The following is an 18,807-nucleotide window of genomic DNA, read 5'->3' on the forward strand; positions in this document are numbered from 1 at the left end:
CTTAATTGTAAATACACATCAAGGTCTTTTCATCAAGGATAACTGTCGTGCCAAGTAAATTATATGAGTGCATTTATTCAAGTGCGAAATTCCCCTAATATTTACTTAATGATGGCCAGAGCAACTGTCTGAATTAATGCCAAAAGATGTAACTGACAATATCACATTTCAAAAAAACAAACAAACAAAACACCCACATGCTGTATAAATATGAGGGACAGTTGAGATTTTTCTTACCCACAATGCATACAGGGTAACATTTGAAAATGACCTCAAAACAGTTTCTCTAAAAACATTTATTCACAACGTTGACAAAAATAAAAATACCACAACAATAAACTGACATGGGTCACACATTTTCCTGATCATATATGCAATAAAGAAAAATGTCCTTAAATAATAATAATTAAAAAAAAAAGTTGCTTCAGGTCACGTCTGTATCCATTCATATGAAATGAAACTGTCCCAGTGAGGTGTCCGTCCTGGATAATGTCATGTTTAAAAGTAAGAAAATATGTATATATATTAAAAAAAAAAAGTTAGTATCTGTATTTAGTCGAGTAGTCTTTAGGGGACACCACGAGACCTCTTCCTTTCCGTGCTCCCCTGTAGACGGTCTCAATAATGTCTATCATCTCCTGTTTGTCCTCCATTGTCCAGTTGATCTTGTTATTGTTACCCGTGCCCAAGTCAATCATGATGTGTTTGTTCCTGTAAAGCAAGTGCAGCAGAAATAACAGTTAATTATATAAGAAGTAGCACGTTACGTTACAACGGATCCATTAAATCGTCTCAGACAAAATGTTCCTAAACCAGCACTCTCGTAGCGGACCATCCGGTCCTACAAATCCTGAGCTCGACAGACGGGTCATGAAGCTCAGAGCACACAAGAATTACAAAGACCTATTATTAGCAAGACAAATGCCAATGTTGTACTAATACTTGGATATACTGGAAGGCTCAAGAGGAAACACAACGACAAGTGCTCCACTCATGAGTGCATGGGTCTAAGGTGACTCATCAGGACTTTATGCAGTCACAGGTTTTCCCAACTGCTGGTCATTAGGGGTCAAATATGTGACAAAGATTATAGACACCTGACGATCACACCCATGTGTTTGGCGAGCATTTCATTCCAGATTTATTCCTTTCTGCTGTTAGACAGTGGTGCTTGAAAGTTTGTGAACCGTTTAGAATTTTCTATATTTCTGCATAAATGACCTAAATCATCATCAGATTTTCACATAAGTAGATAAAGAGAACCCAGTTAAACAAATGAGACAAAAATGTTATCCTTGGTTATTTATTTATTAAGGAAAATGATCCAATATTACATATCTGTGAGTGGCAAAAGTATGTGAACCTTTGCTTTCAGTATGTGGTGTGACCCCCTTGTGCAGCAATAACTGCAACTAAACGTTTGCGGTAACTGTTGATCAGTCCTGCACACCGGCTTGGAGGAATTTTAGCCCGTTCCTCCGTACAGAACAGCTTCAACTCTGGGATGTTGGTGGGTTTCCTCACATGAACTGCTCGCTTCAGGTCCTTCCACAACATTTCCATTGGATTAAGGTCAGGACTTTGACTTGGCCATTCCAAAACATTAACTTTATTCTTCTTTAATCATTCTTTGGCAGAACGACTTGTGTGCTTAGGGTCGTTGTCTTGCTGCATGACCCACCTTCTCTTGAGACTCAGTTCATGGACAGATGTCCTGACATTTTCCTTTAGAATTCGCTGGTATAATTCAGAATTCATTGTCCCATCAATGATGGCAAGCCGTCCTGGCCCAGATGCAGCAAAACAGGCCCAAACCATGATACTACTACTACCATGTTTCACAGATAGGATAAGGTCCCCCCCCCCCCCCCCCCAATCCAAGATGGCGCCGCAGACGGCTGCCACGGGACTTTGCTCTCTCATACTTTCTATGTTTTTGTGTAATTGTTGTGTTAATTATTCTCCGTGCTTCACGGAATGCTGCGCTGAGGTTTTTTTTTAAATGCCTACACATTCCGGTCCTGATAGAAGCGAAATGTGTGGGTGTTTTTTCCTCTCATCTCTCAGCCTCTCCCTTCCTGACAAGCCTCTCTCCTGCTTTGCTTCTGCGGACTTGTCTTGTCTGAGAGACCCTTCCTGCACTGTTCTCCGAATCGAAATTATGGATTTGATCAACTGGTCACTTCACGCAATTGACACAATCTTCTCGACTAGAAGTCTGGGTTCAGGGGAACCTGCCTGTCCTGCCGGAACGTTTGCAGCCGGATACACCATGGATGCCTGGGAGAAGTGGCGTGTGGTGTGCTTGGCGATTCTTTCTGTGGAGGACATTGAGGATATTTACCTATTCGGAACCGTGATCACAGGATTTTTGTTGATTGGACTTGGCATTGCCCTGGTGTATCGAGGAAATCAGTTAACGGTGGCAGCTGTTCAAAGCCCCACAAAGCTGCAGGACATGATTGAGGCGGTGGGCAGAGCTGTTAGCACTCAGACTGTAGCTATTCAGAACTTAAGTCGCAACATTGATAATATCATGGAGAAGTTGATGGCTTTGCAAAGAGAAATGGATCATTTTGGTGGCCAGAATGGACAAGCGGGTTAAGCGAAAAAGGACACGTCTACCCATCTTAAGTCTAAACAAATTCCAATCTTATCTTGGCTTTCCCAGCCAGCACTGCCTTCAAGGCCATCGCTGTAGAAACGCGATTCTCCCCCTGGAGTTCACTGTAGTGAAACTCTGTGTGCGTTTTTTTTTTTTTCCTATACTTTCTTTCTGTCTGTACTATGAAAGCTAAGTCGAACCGGAGTCAAATTCCTCGTGTGTGTAACATACCTGGCAATAAAGTGCTTCTGATTCTTATGCTGGAATGCAGTGATTTCCTTTCTCCAAACATAACGCTTCTCATTTAAACCAAAAAGTTCTATTTTGGTCTCATCCGTCCACAAAACATTTTTCCAATAGCCTTCTAGCTTGTCCACGTGATCTTTAGCAAACTGCAGACGAGCAGCAATGTTCTTTTTGGAGAGCAGTGGCTTTCTCCTTGCAACCCTGCCATGCACACTATTGTTGTTCAGTGTTCTCCTGATGGTGGACTCATGAACATTAACATTAGCCAATGTGAGAGAGGCCTTCAGTTGCTTAGAAGTTACCCTGGGGTCCTTTGTGACCTCGCTGACTATTACACGCCTTTCTCTTGGAGTGATCTTTGTTGGTCGACCACTCCTGCGGAGGGTAACAATGGTCTTGAATTTCCTCCATTTGTACACAATCTTTCTGACTGTGGATTAGTGAAGTCCAAACTCTTTAGAGATGGTTTTGTAACCTTTTCCAGCCTGATGAGCATCAACCACGCTTTTTCTGAGGTCCTCAGAAATCTCCTTTGTTCGTGCCATGATACACTTCCACAAACGTGTTGTGAAGATCAGACTTTGATAGATCCTTGTTCTTTAAATAAAACAGGGTGCCCACTCACCTGATTGTCATCCCATTGATTGAAAACACCTGACTCTCATTTCACCTTCAAATTAACTGCTAATCCTAGAGGTTCACATACTTTTGCCACTCACAGATATGTAATATTGGATCATTTTCCTCAATAAATAAATGACCGAGTATAATATTTTTGTCTCATTTGTTTAACTGGGTTCTCTTTATCTACTTTTAGGACTTGTGTGAAAATCTGATGTTGTTTTGGGTCATATTTATGCAGAAATATAGAAAATTCTAAAGGGTTCACAAACTTTCAAGCACCACTGTAAGCAGCTACGCTCTTCCACCAAGTCTCTCCACTAGATTTGGGGTGTGGCTGTGGGCATTTATGTTCATTTAGCTAAAAGAGCATTAGTGAGATGATCAGGTCCTGATGTTGGATGAGGAGGCCTGGGGTTCAGGCAGTGTTCAGATACTCAAGTTCCCCCCCGCAACCATGTCTTCATGGAACACACTTTGTGCACAGAGGCACTGTCATGCTGGAAGAGGTTTGGGCCTTTTAGTTCCAGTGAAGGGAAACGAATGCTCCAGCATACAAAGACACACTATAACAACTGTGCACTTCGAACTTTGGCACAACCGCATATGGGTGTAATGGTCGGGCGTCCACATACTTTTGGCTATAGTGCATTTCATTAGAAAGACTGTATAGCCGAAAACACCACTAGAAACAATAACGACGGCAATGTTTATATTTACATTTAATGTACTAGAGACACGAGAAGCAGCTTGTCATGTTACCAGAAAACACAAAGTCCTCTCTGTGCTGAAGACTTTCCCCAGGACAGGACGCTTACACTTACAGCTTTACCTCTGACCGACACTGCAGCCATGACGGCTGGTGGTTTTTAAAATAAGGGAAGCACGTGTGTGTTATTCAGGTACATTTCTGTGCATGTTCTGTTGTATATTGTTGAAACACAAACCCTGATCCTACATTATTTATGCAGCCTTCGCTTGAGAAAGGAGTTGTGCAGGTTTAGGAAGAAAATCCACTTTTACTTTTTTCCTTTTTTATTATAAGCCATTATATTCAATCGCATCAAACCGTCATGGCAGAGGGAATCTTTTTCTTGAGCATACCTGAAGAAGAACATGACTGTACAGGGGTCGTACAACTCGTACATCTTGTTGAAATCTGGTACTTCAGTGATATCGACCAGGTAAATCACGGCAAAATTCTTGACCTGTGTGTGAACAAAGAAAGGACGAGGAGGAGGGGGAAAAAAACCCCCACACACGATAAGTTTCAAATGAAGGAGCCTGTAACCAAATAATAATAATAATAATAATTTCCCTCACATCTACAGTACCACTCAAAAGTTTGCACACCCCTACTAATTCATCTGTTTTTCTGTATTTTGACTATTCTATACATTGTAGAACAACACTGAAGACATAAAAACCATGAAATAACACATGGAACATCTCTGGGATTATATGGTTTAAAAAAAAAATCATTTTTGTGGCTACTGCCTCAGAGGCTGTAGCCACTGTCATCGTGTTGTAAGAATGAGTGTTCCTATTAAAATGGCCGGTGAGTGTATACAATTCGGTTCAACATTTAAAAAGAAATCGCTTCCAGACATGTTTATGCTTATTACCGAGAGAAAGTGCGTTCCTATTTTAAAATATACTCCAGGTCGTCCCCCTTTCCTCAGCCAGTGGTCCCGTGTGTGATGTCGATGTGACGCACTTCCGAGTTGTTACAGGAAGTTGTTGAAAAGAGTATCGAGACCACTGAGCTCTAGCGCCGGGCCATTTCTGGGAAATAAGAGCTTGGGTCATGGCGACAGCGTGTGTATGCCAGCCTCGGTTCGGAGGTTTCAGTTTCGAAAACTGTAAGAGGTAAGAGTAGAATAATATAAAGTACAGACACTTGGTATATTTTACTTCTGTGATTTTTAAATTCTTCATTTTGGATTACGCTTCATTTTTGTTTCTACTGCCTCATAGAGTAAATCTACAGTGGGGCAAAAAAGTATTTAGTCAGTCACCAATTGTGCAAGTTCTCCCACTTAAAAAGATGAGAGAGGCCTGTAATTTTCATCATAGGTCCACTTCAACTATGAGAGACAAAATGAGAAAAAAAAAATCCAGAAAATCACATTGTCTGATTTTTAAAGAATTTATTTGCAAATTATGGTGGAAAATAAGTATTTGCTCAATAACAAAAGTTCATCTCAATACTTTGTTATATACCCTTTGTTGGCAATGACAGAGGTCAAACGTTTTCTGTAAGTCTTCACCAGGTTTTCACACACTGTTGCTGGTATTTTGGCCCATTCCTCCATGCAGATCTCCTCTAGAGCAGTGATGTTTTGGGGCTGTCGCTGGGCAACACGGACTTTCAACTCCCTCCAAAGATTTTCTATGGGGTTGAGATCTGGAGACTGGCTAGGCCACTCCAGGACCTTGAAATGCTTCTTACGAAGCCACTCCTTCGTTGCCCAGGTGGTGTGTTTGGGATCATTGTCATGCTGAAAGACCCAGCCACGTTTCATCTTCAATGCCCTTGCTGATGGAAGGAGGTTTTCACTCAAAATCTCACGATACATGGCCCCATTCATTCTTTCCTTTACACGGATCAGTCATCCTGGTCCCTTTGCAGAAAAACAGCCCCAAAGCATGATGTTTCCACCCCCATGCTTCACAGTAGGTATGGTGTTCTTTGGATGCAACTCAGCATTCTTTCTCCTCCAAACACAACAAGTTGAGTTTTTACCAAAAAGTTCTATTTTGGTTTCATCTGACCATATGACATTCTCCCAATCCTCTTCTGGATCATCCAAATGCTCTCTAGCAAACTTCAGATGGGCCTGGACATGTACTGGCTTAAGCAGGGGGACACGTCTGGCACTGCAGGATTTGAGTCCCTGGCGGCGTAGTGTGTTACTGATGGTAGCCTTTGTTACTTTGGTCCCAGCTCTCTGCAGGTCATTCACTAGGTCCCCCCATGTGGTTCTGGGATTTTTGCTCACTGTTCTTGTGATCATTTTGACCCCACGGGGTGAGATCTTGCGTGGAGCCCCAGATCGAGGGAGATTATCAGTGGTCTTGTATGTCTTCCATTTTCTAATAATTGCTCCCACAGTTGATTTCTTCACACCAAGCTGCTTACCTATTGCAGATTCAGTCTTCCCAGCCTGGTGCAGGTCTACAATTTTGTTTCTGGTGTCCTTTGACAGCTCTTTGGTCTTGGCCATAGTGGAGTTTGGAGTGTGACTGTTTGAGGTTGTGGACAGGTGTCTTTTATACTGATAACGAGTTCAAACAGGTGCCATTAATACAGGTAACGAGTGGAGGACAGAGGAGCCTCTTAAAGAAGTTGTTACAGGTCTGTGAGAGCCAGAAATCTTGCTTGTTTGTAGGTGACCAAATACTTATTTTACCGAGGAATTTACCAATTAATTCATTAAAAATCCTACAATGTGATTTCCTGGATTCTTTCCCCCCATTCTGTCTCCTATAGTTGAAGTGTACCTATGATGAAAATGACAGGCCTCTCTCATCTTTTTAACTGGGAGAACTTGCACAATTGGTGGCTGACTAAATACTTTTTTGCCCCACTGTATATGCGCTATATTTACTGTATGGACATGGGATCAGAAGACTATTTTATTTATAAGCAGTAGCCACGTGTACCCATAGGGCACCTATTTTTTACTCTTAGATTCTTTTTAGGAATTCTTTAGATTCTTTTTGAGACTCTCCCTAAATTTATCAAAAAAGCATCTTGGAAATGAAGCAGATTTCTTAAGTCTTGTTGTGCATGCGGCCCTTCAAATTCACAGCAGAAGTATTCACCAAATTCCAACAAATTAGTTTGTTTAAATGATTAAGAACAACTTTACTATTACTCCTGAAGCCCTGATATATCTAATTATTCTATCCACATTCACTGGATATGAGCAATCACGCGCTCCGATTGGCTACTCTACGACTAAGCTATCAGCTCATATACCGTGAGTAGAGAAAAACAAAATGACAGAGCGTGTTGCTGAACCAACCGAGGACGAAATAAAAAACCCAAAAAAAACCAGCAACAAAATATGGTATAAAAGTATTTGAATGTAAGAACGCATCTCTTTTCAAGAATTATTATTAATCGCATTTTTCACAAATTGCTCCTGTCATTTCGCCGGTTTATTTACATTCTAAGCGGAAATGATTTTGTCTCGAGTTTTTATTTATCGAATTTGCAAAAAATTAAAACAGAAATGCTGTTTCTCAAAATCCAGTGAATGTGGATAGAATAAAACAGTTATTCCACTCAATCTCATCGTACATGGCTTATAGCCATCAGCTCATGTACAACTCAATTTCATGGAATAATTTATTGAACTGTTTTGCTGGATAATGAATAAACTTTAAAGGAATATTAGGATTTATTATTAAAATTAAGTGATCAAAGGTTTTTTTTTGTCATGAAATTATGAGCTAACTTTTTTATTGATATACTGCTGTATTTTACCCCATGGCACCAGAGTTTAACAGTTTCCGACATTATCCACAATGCCGTTCGACTACCTGCTGATAGTAATGCAGTGGAATTTAGCCCTTACACTATCTCTACCTAAAGACAGCCATTTAGTCATTTAGTCTGTCCAGCTCTCTGACCTCCTCATCTGTACATTCTGCTCAAACTAATCAGCTTCAAACACTTCAACTTTTATGCCAACACGCCATTGTGCTCCTCAAGCCCAAAGATCACTAACTAGCTTGCAGAGTTGAATCTCAGCACAATGGTGTCATTATAACTGCACTGCACTGCAGCAGACTGAGCCCACTGTTTGCAGTCTCCACTATCTATCTGGGATTTTTCTTTGATATGGACAATGGTGAGTGATAAAAGAAGTTCGTGCTTATTTTGTTAGCGCCGATTTTTTTCTTCTTCTCCAATTAAACTGCACTGTATGAGTAAATGTTTCCCGTGATACCAACACGGTCCACAAAACTGCCAACTTGGAACACTGGAACAACGAGAATACAGCGTCACCACAAATATACTGCATTTCAGGGTGGACTTTTTCTTTAAATGCACCATGTCAGAGTGTAAAGTGAACCTCAGAACACGAAGCTGAGAGATCTGATAAATCTCAAAACCTTTTCAGCAATGCTGTACAAAACTTCATCCATTTTCATGCATGTAGGATCCCAGTCATGGCCAAACCGGATAACAAGCACACGATCCTCTTCAGATAAAATGGCCTGGTCCACCTGCCAACCGTTGTGGAGGTGAGGAAGCATGTACGACATCTTGGGTCAAGGATAGTTTACCTAAAGAGAGACACAGAGATAGATCGATAGACATGTCAGCCACTTGTATTGAACCAGTGTTATTTCATTCTCATCTCATTATCTCTAGCCGCTTTATCCTTCTACAGGGTCGCAGGCAAGCTGGAGCCTATCCCAGCTGACTATGGGCGAAAGGCGGGGTACACCCTGGACAAGTCGCCAGGTCATCACAGGGCTGACACATAGACACAGACAACCATTCACACTCTCATTCACACCTACGCTCAATTTAGAGTCACCAGTTAACCTAACCTGCATGTCTTTGGACTGTGGAGGAAACCGGAGCACCCGGAGGAAACCCACGCGGACACGGGGAGAACATGCAAACTCCGCACAGGAAGGCCCTCGCCGGCCACGGGGCTCGAACCCGGACCTTCTTGCTGTGAGGCGACAGCGCTAACCACTACACCACCGTGCCGCCCACATGAAGAACAAATTAGCTATAATTATTTAACAGGCCACTTTACAGAAACAAGTGTTTACACCATTACACTGCTTACCACTAGTAAAACTATATCAGGATTAAACTGCACTGTTACATATTTTACTTATACTATATCGTACTGTATTTATGATGCAAGTTGAGTTGTCTCTGAGACTAAGAAGTTCATTTCTTGTCATGAGGTTTTGCATTGGCCGGCACAGTGGTGTAGCGGTTAGCGCTGTCGCCTCACAGCAAGAAGGTCCGGGTTCGAGCCCCGTGGCCGGCGAGGGCCTTTCTGTGCCGAGTTTTCATGTTCTCCCCGTGTCCGCGTGGGTTTCCTCCGGGTGCTCCGGTTTCCCCCACAGTCCAAAGACATGCAGGTTAGGTTAACTGGTGACTCTAAATTGAGCGTAGGTGTGAATGTGAGTATGAATGGTTGTCTGTGTCTATGTGTCAGCCCTGTGATGACCTGGCGACTTGTCCAGGGTGTACCCCGCCTTTCGCCCGTAGTCAGCTGGGATAGGCTCCAGCTTGCCTGCGACCCTGTAGAACAGGATAAAGCGGCTAGATAAATGAGATGAGATGAGGTTTTGCATTATCATCAAGTATATGACAAACTTGAAACATAACTGAAGGATGAAACTAGAATGCACGTATATACCGGGTTTTACGGTAACCGCCAAGCTCTTGCTGTTTATTTGTTTTTGTTTGTTTGTTTTTTAAATCAAAATGTAGACATGAGAAACATGAAAATGTATACTTGAAGCTAACTTTAAAAAAAAATAAAAGCTTAAAATTGTAGAAAGGTCACATGTTAGCATTTTACTGGCATATTTCTTCACATGTAGACTATTCCAGATTAAACTCATCAGTTTATACATCATGAAATTATTATAAATAACTCTTATGCATATTACATTTACATAAATTGGAATCAAGCAAAACGAATTTTATTCTCGGAAAAAAAAAAGATATAATTAATAATAATAATGTAGACAGTTTGATGATGGGTACCGTAAAACCTAGTATACACACGCATACAGGTTTCTATTGAGGCTAATAAGCAGCAACCGTCTAGAAATTTCTGGAAGGTCTAGTAAGAAACTATGAAAAGTCGTTTCAGAATCAATAAATACATCCGTAAATATAAAATAATCTTACCTTTAATCAAATGAAAGCAGATAAACGTTTGTTTGCTGGTATTTCTTTTGTGTAACGCCACACTGAATCTCTCAGGTTGTACAGTCGAGGTTCCAGGATGTGACGACACGTCATACGGAAATGAGGTATTTCGAACACTGACGCATGCGCACGACGCCATCTTTCTGTCTGGGGTCAGAAGGCAGGAGGAAAGGAACAGCTGTCGGATGTTGTAGAGCCAAAAGTATGTGGTTCTTCTCCAAATAATTGGAAATAAATTATTTCTGCTGTAAACTTACAATTTCCCTTCATACATGACATCAAACAAGCTCCAGATATGACTTGCTAAATTTGTAATAGAAGAACTCTCTTCTACCAGAATAGAAGAATTCTATTACAAATTCTACCAAAATAGAATTTGTAATAGAATTGCTCTCTTCTGCCAACCACAGAATAGAAGAACTCCAAAGTCCTGAACCTCAACCCCACTAAACACATTTGGGATGAACTAGAACACTGACTGAACCCCAGACCAGAGGTGGACAAACACTACGTTCAGACTGCAACCTGAAACGACCCATATCCGATTTGTTGTCTCATCTCATCTCATTATCTCTAGCCGCTTTATCCTTCTACAGGGTCGCAGGCAAGCTGGAGCCTATCCCAGCTGACTACGGGCGAAAGGCGGGGTACACCCTGGACAAGTCGCCAGGTCATCACAGGGCTGACACATAGACACAGACAGCCATTCACACTCACATTCACACCTACGGTCAATTTAGAGTCACCAGTTAACCTAACCTGCATGTCTTTGGACTGTGGGGGAAACCGGAGCACCCGGAGGAAACCCACGCGGACACGGGGAGAACATGCAAACTCCGCACAGAAAGGCCCTCGCCGGCCACGGGGCTCGAACCCGGACCTTCTTGCTGTGAGGCGACAGCGCTAACCACTACACCACCGTGCCGCCCCGATTTGTTGTGTAATCCGATTTTTTTGTTAGGCCGTTCACATTACCAATTATATGAGACTTGTATGTGATCTCCAATATGAACGGAAAACGACCCAAAAGTGTCCCGCATGCGCAAATTGACACGTAATAAGCACATCTACCGGTACGTAATACGTAAGCAAAAAAAAGCGCACTCTTCAAATTTACAAGTAAAGCATGGAGATGAGGCGAGACCTGGCGATGTGGTTTTTGTGGTGGCGGCGGAACTCACACAATAATCTGATTAATGTGGGCAGCAGACTAATGAGACCGAAGGTGTCAAATTACTGGAAATTTCCAAAACAATCTTATAATCTTGTAATACAGGATGATTTAACATCCAGGTCCCTACCAAATCCACCATTAGCTTGATCAATTCTATAAAAGTCTATTTAAATTCTGAAAACTGTACAAATGTTGTTGTTTTCCACCAAAGAGGCGGGATTAGCCAACGCAGAATAGTGACGTTTGTCTCTTGTTGATGACGTGTAGGTCGCATGAATGTGACCTGTCCGGTCAGACTGCAGTCGCATGGGAAAATAATGGATATGCATCGGAATTAGGACCACATATCCAAGCGGCCTGGGTCACATGTTAAAAAATCGGATCTGTGTCGTTCAGATTGTCAATAACAAATCGGATACAGGTCACATATGGGCAAAAAAATCAGATATGGGTCATTTCAGGGTGCAGTCTGAACGTAGTCAAAGTTCATCCCAACTTCATTACTTAAGTCAAAGTACAGATCCCGCTGGTCAAATGTTACTCCGATACAAGTGAAAGTTATCCAGTCAAATTTCTACTGAAGTACTTGCTTTTAAAAATACTTAAGTATTAAAAGTACATTTTCTGTCAACGCATCGTTGTATTATTGCCACAACGCTTACAAAACCTAATGCCGTTACCAAAGACAGAAATGTGAATTCACAAAATGAACGCATGCTGTGCATCATGGTGGTTTAACGTTAAGCTAGCTCGTCAGTGAAACTCCACCTGACATGCTAGCAAGCTCTTTTCAAACTCGAAATCATATTAGGTAGCTAACGCTACTAGAAAAGAAAGATTTCTACAAGGCAAGGCAAGTTTATTTATATAGCGCATTTCATACACAGTGGCAGTTCAATGTGCTTTACAGAGGTAAAAGCAAAACAGTAAATAATAGAAAATAAAATTACATAAAATAAAGGGGGAAGAAGAGAGAAAAAAATAAGAATTAAATAATAGTAGAAATAAAATAAAATGAAGTAAAAGTTCAGTAAAAAACAGCAGAATAAAATAGAATAAAAGTTAAGTAAAGTTTAAAACATGCAGAGACTGTAAAAGTTAAGTAAAGTTGAAAACATGTAAAGATGACTATATTTATCAGTTAGCAGAAAGCATCTGAGAACAGCTTGGTCTTTAGTCTAGATTTGAAGCTGCCAACAGCAGGAGCATTTTTGATGTCCTCTGGGAGTTGGTTCCATAGCTGTACTGCATAGTAGCTAAAAGCTGCTTCACCACACTTTGTTTTAACAACAGGTTTCACCAGTAAATTTTGCTGCTGCGATCTGGTAGATCTGATTGGGTTAGGCCGCTGCAACATATCAGAGAGGTAACTGGGCCCTGTACCATTTAGAGATTTGTACACCAGCAGCAATGCTTTAAAGTCAATTCTATAGCTTACTGGAAGCCAGTGAAGGGACCTTAGAATTGGAGTAATGTGCTCTGTTCTTTTTGTTCGTGTGAGAACCCTAGCCGCTGCATTTTGAACCGGCTGAAGTTGTTTGATGGTCTTTTTTGGCAGGCCTGTGAAAAGGCCATTGCAGTAATCAACCCTACTAGAGATGAAGGCATGTACAGTGGTGCTTGAAAGTTTGTGAACCCTTTAGAATTTTCTATATTTCTGCGTAAATATGACCTAAAACAACATCAGATTTTCACACAAGTCCTAAAAGTAGATAAAGAGAACCCAGTTAAACAAATGAGACAAAAATATTATACTTGCTCATTTATTTATTGAGGAAAATGATCCAATATTACATATCTGTGAGTGGCAAAAGTATGTGAACCTCTAGGATTAGCAGTTAATTTGAAGGTGAAATTAGAGTCAGGTGTTTTCAATCAATGGGATGACAATCAGGTGTGAGTGGGCACCCTGTTTTATTTAAAGAACAGGGATCTATCAAAGTCTGATCTTCACAACATGTTTGTGGAAGTGTATCGTGGCACAAACAAAGGAGATTTCTGAGGACCTCAGAAAAAGCGTTGTTGATGCTTATCAGGCAGGAAAAGGTTACAAAACCATCTCTAAAGAGTTTGGACTCCACCAATCCACAGTCAGACAGATTGTGTACAAATGGAGGAAATTCAAGACCATTGTTACCCTCCCCAGGAGTGGTCGACCAACAAAGATCACTCCAAGAGCAAGGCGTGTAATAGTCGGCGAGGTCACAAAGGACCCCAGGGTAACTTCTAAGCAACTGAAGGCCTCTCTCACATTGGCTAATGTTAATGTTCATGAGTCCACCATCAGGAGAACACTGAACAACAATGGTGTTCATGGCAGGGTTGCAAGGAGAAAGCCACTGCTCTCCAAAAAGAACATTGCTGCTCATCTGCAGTTTGCTAAAGATCACGTGGACAAGCCAGAAAGCTATTGGAAGAATGTTTTGGGGACGGATGAGACCAAAATAGAACTTCTGGTTTAAATGAGAAGCGTTATGTTTGGAGAAAGGAAAACACTGCATTACAGCATAAGAACCTTATCCCATCTGTGAAACATGGTGATGGTAGTATCACGGTTTGGGCCTGTTTTGCTGCATCTGGGCCAGGACGGCTTGCCATCAGTGATGGAACAATGAATTCTGAATTATACCAGCGAATTCTAAAGGAAAATGTCAGGACATCTGTCCATGAACTGAATCTCAAGAGAAGGTGGGTCATGCAGCAAGACGACGACCCTAAGCACACAAGTCGTTCTACCAAAGAATGGTTAAAGAAGAATAAAGTTAATGTTTTGGAATGGCCAAGTCAAAGTCCTGACCTTAATCCAATCAAAATGTTGTGGAAGGACCTGAAGCGAGCAGTTCATGTGAGGAAACCCACCAACATCCCAGAGTTGAAGCTGTTCTGTACGGAGGAACGGGCTAAAATTCCTCCAAGCCGGTGTGCAGGACTGATCAACAGTTACCGGAAACGTTTAGTTGCAGTTATCGCTGCACAAGGGGGTCACACCAGATACTGAAAGCAAAGGTTCACATACTTTTGCCACTCACAGATATGTAATATTGGATCATTTTCCTCAATAAATAAATGAGCAAGTATAATATTTTTGTCTCATTTGTTTAACTGGGTTCTCTTTATCTACTTTTAGGACTTGTGTGAAACTCTGATGATGTTTTAGGTCATATTTATGCAGAAATATAGACAATTTTAAAGGGTTCACAAACTTTCAAGCACCACTGTACAAGTTTTTCCAGATCATTTTTTGACATAAGTCCTCTTAGTTTGGAAATGTTTTTCAGGTGATAAAATGCCGATTTAGTGATTGCTTTCATGTGACTGTCAAAGTTTAGCTCGCTGTCAATGAAAACACCAAGATTTTTAACCATATCTTTTGTTTTAATCCCCTTTGTGTCAAGAATAGTGGTAATCCTGAGTCTTTCATCTTTTTTCCCAAATAGAATTACTTCTGTTTTATCTGTGTTCAGCTGAAGAAAATTTTGTGACATCCAGTTGTTGATTTGATCGATACACTGGTAGAGACATTCAAGGGGGGGCATAATCATTAGGTAATAGAGCAAAATAAATTTGGGTGTCATTTGCATAGCAGTGATACAAAATTGAATTGTTCTTGATAATTTGCCCAAGTGGGAGCATATAAAGGTTGAATAGTAATGGTCCAAGAATCGACCCCTGGGGGACACCACAGGTCAAGGACATTGATGTTGAGGAGCAATTTCCCATGGTAACAAAGAAGCTTCTATCTTTTAAGTATGATTTTAACCAATTGATAACTTTACCAGTCAACCCAACCCAGTGTTCAAGTCGATATAGCAGTATGTTGTGATCAACAGTATCAAAAGCTGCACTGAGGTCCAGTAATACCAGGACTGATGTTTTGCCTGCATCAGTATTAAGACGTATGTCATTTATAACTTTAATCAGCGCTGTTTCAGTGCTATGATTGGCACGAAATCCTGACTGAAAGTTATCAAAACAGCTGTTTGATTTCAAGAAGGCAGTTAATTGATTGAAGACAATTTTTTCAAGGATTTTCCCGATGAATGGTAGATTTGATATTGGCCTGTAGTTGTTTAATACTGAAGCATCCAGATTATTCTTTTTAAGTAGGGGCTTTACAACGGCTTTTTTCAGGGACACAGGAACAATGCCAGTCTCGAGGGATGTATTTATGATCTGAAGCACATCTGTAATTATGAGGTGAAGAACAGACTTAAAAAAGTTGGTGGGCAGAATGTCCAATTCAGATGTTGAGGAACTGAGATTTTGTACAGTTTTTTCAAGAGTCTCGTAATCAATCAAACAAAATTCTGACATTGTGTTGAAATTGTCTGTCTGTGTCACTGGTGATTGCAGCTTTTCAGTTATTTGCAACTGAGATATATTATGAGCAATATTCTGCCGTATTTTATCAATTTTACCTTTGAAGAAGGATGCAAACTCATTGCATTTATTAACTGAGAGAAGTTCAGGTGCTAATTGTGGTGGGGGATTAGTTAGCTTCTCTACTGTTGAAAATAGCACACGGGCATTGTTCATATTCCTGTTGATGATGTTGGAGAAGAAAGACTGTCTTGCTTTACCAATTTCATAATTATATTTACAAAGCATCTCTTTATGGATTTGATAATGGATGTGAAGTTTAGATTTGCGCCATTTTCTTTCAGTCTTCCTACATTCTCTCTTTAGCAATTTAACAGCAGGGTATTGCTTCCATGGTGGTTTCTGCTTGTCATTGACTCTTTTGATTTTGAATGGAGCAATGTCATCCATAATTTGGGTCATATTTAAATTAAAAATTTCCAGTAAGTCGTCTACAGAGTCTGGCATTTTAGTTGAGATCAGAGAGAGAGCTTGCTCAAATGGCCCTTTTCCACTACCCTTTTTCAGCTCACTTCAGCTCGCTTCAGCTCACTTCAGCCCGACACGGCTCGCGTTTCGACTACCAAAAACCAGCACGACTCAGCTCGCTTCAGCCCTGCTTAGCCCCTAAAACTCGCACCGTTTTGGAGTGGGGCTGAAGCGAGCCAAGCCGTGCCGAGTGAGGCTGGGGGCGTGAGCAGACACTCCCCTGTGCACTGATTGGTGAGGAGGAGTGTCCTCACATGCCCACACACGCCCCGCGAGCACGCTGGGATCTGTAAACACCGCAAACCCGGAAGGAGAATAATTACGAATTACGAGAATTTCTGAAGCCTTATGCGCCTCGCCTCATCTATACGCTCTTGCCAGTATCTGTCCGCGTTGTCGGTGACAACAAGCCACAGCACCAAGACCAGCAACACTAACGACTCCATGTCCTCCATGTTTATTGTTTACTATTCGGGTCGTGAGACTACCGCTTAAAAGACCACTAGGATACTGTACATGGCTCTTCCTGTCACCGTTGCAACCTCTGAGCGCTCATTCGTATGCCCTTCAAATAATGTGCGCAGTATAGGCTATTGATGTTTTATTATGAGCCATGTACAGTATCCTAATGTTTTTTGTTTCTGAGTTACATGTTCGTTTGAAGGACTTCGTTTTTGTAGCCTAGTACAGTGACATACAGAGCATCGTGGACGAGTTCGCGGAGCGCAAGGCTCGTCGTATGCCCTTCAAATAATGCGCGCAGTAGGCTATTGATGTTTTATTATGAGCCATGTACAGTATGTCGCCTAATGTTTTTTTGTTTGAGTTACATGTTCGTTTGAAGGACTTAATGTACAAAATAACATAGTTGCACCCTGTAGTGTTGAAATTGGTAAACAGTGCATTCAGTGAGGTTTGCACCGCCCTCCTTTTATTTCTGACTCTTCCTGTCAGCGTTGCAACCTCTGAGCGCTCATTCGTATGCCCTTCAAATAATGTGCGCAGTATAGGCTATTGATGTTTTATTATGAGCCATGTACAGTATCCTAATGTTTTTTGTTTCTGAGTTACATGTTCGTTTGAAGGACTTCGTTTTTGTAGCCTAAAATGATGTTATGATAAGCTTTAATAAAGGGCCCGGTCATTTGCCCCGCCCCCGGCCCGGCTCTGACTTGTTCCGCCACTGTCACTGATGTCACTGTTTGCGCTGCTTAACGACATCACGTGACGTCCACCCACTTTCGCTAACTCCACCCAATGTGTCCACCCACTTCCAGCCAGCACGGTTCAGCGCGGTTGTAGTCGAAATGCAACTCCAACAGCCCCGCTCAGCTCGACTCAGCTCGACTCGGCACGGCACGGCTCAGCCGCGTTTGTAGTGGAAAAGCGGCAAAAGAGAACACGTGTTGTCGTTTATGACTCTCCTACCCATAGTTGTTGAGCTGTTCTGAATGTGAGGGGACATAGAAACATCAGAGAAAACACAGAAATGATCAAATAAGGCCAGGTCAACAACAGTAGTAGAAACAGTGAGACCCTTTGTGATAACGAGGTCAAGGGTATGACCACGAGAGTGGGTCGGCCCCTGTACATGTTGTACTAGGTGGAAGTTGTCAATAAGTGCAAGTAGTTCTCTGGCATAAGTGTTTTCAGGATTATCTACATGCAAGTTAAAATCCCCAGATATAATAAGACAGTCAAACTCTAAGCAAATGACTGACAACAGTTCACCAAACTCTTCCAGAAAAACTTTGGCTGAATGTCTCGGAGGCCTGTAAATAGTTAATAACAATATGTTAGGAGAGCATGTAACAAGTGCACATAAGTGTTCAAAGGATGTAAAATCACCAAGTGAGGACTGTTTACATTGAAAAGAGGCTTTGAATATATTCTACATTCTGTTTATTTGGTTTATTATGCGAAAACATATTTCTGAAAGGACTTCAGATAAGTTAACGTTATTCATGTTAGCGTAACTCCGTTTTTACATGCTAACTAACAGTGTCCAAGTTAACTAGCTATGTGTAAACGTTAGCTGTGGACAAGGCGATGGCAACTTGGCAGGAAAATCCATAGAAAGTCATTTGACTAACCAGACTGCATAGCTATTGCAACGTTATCGCTAGCTCTAAAAGCACAGACAACTTCATTGCAAGCTTTCTCTTGGAATAAAACGTTTATATCCCTCAAAATGCTTCCATGGGTTGGATGGTGAGTTTTTGTAGGCCGTGATGTGGTTCGTTTTCAGCAAACAAAACAAACATTTAAAACGAAACAACTCTTTATTCCTTTCAGAAAACTGAAACATGGGTTCTAGGTATGGCCATGGGTGCGTGCATTCTCCAGAAGAACCGCCTCCTTCCATTCTGCCGTCAACTGATCGTGTTC

The 18,807-nt window shown here is 41.4% G+C and overlaps 1 protein-coding gene across 1 annotated transcript; it reads right to left on the minus strand.

Moving 5' to 3' along the window:
* Nucleotides 1–281: 281 nt before the first annotated feature.
* txnl4a (thioredoxin-like 4A) lies at nt 282–10,480 on the minus strand. The gene is made up of 4 exons (XM_060904058.1): nt 10,377–10,480; nt 8,600–8,773; nt 4,577–4,680; nt 282–711 (listed from the first exon to the last, which is right to left on the minus strand). Exons 2-4 carry the CDS (start codon nt 8,750–8,752, stop codon nt 540–542), a joined length of 429 nt encoding a protein of 142 aa, XP_060760041.1. The 5' UTR covers nt 8,753–8,773; nt 10,377–10,480; the 3' UTR covers nt 282–539.
* Nucleotides 10,481–18,807: the final 8,327 nt, after the last annotated feature.

The sequence above is a fragment of the Neoarius graeffei genome, chromosome 22 (assembly GCF_027579695.1).
Source record: "Neoarius graeffei isolate fNeoGra1 chromosome 22, fNeoGra1.pri, whole genome shotgun sequence".
In the NCBI taxonomy this organism is placed as follows: domain Eukaryota; kingdom Metazoa; phylum Chordata; class Actinopteri; order Siluriformes; family Ariidae; genus Neoarius; species Neoarius graeffei.

Coding starts and splice junctions, on each gene's coding strand:
- txnl4a (XM_060904058.1), bottom strand. CDS start 8,752: ATGTCGTACATGCTTCCTCACCTCCACAACGGTTGGCAGGTGGACCAG. Junction 4,681..8,599: donor TGTACAGCATTGCTGAAAAG/GTTTTGAGATTT, acceptor GTTCACACACAG/GTCAAGAATTTTGCCGTGAT. Junction 712..4,576: donor ACAGTCATGTTCTTCTTCAG/GTATGCTCAAGA, acceptor CTTGCTTTACAG/GAACAAACACATCATGATTG.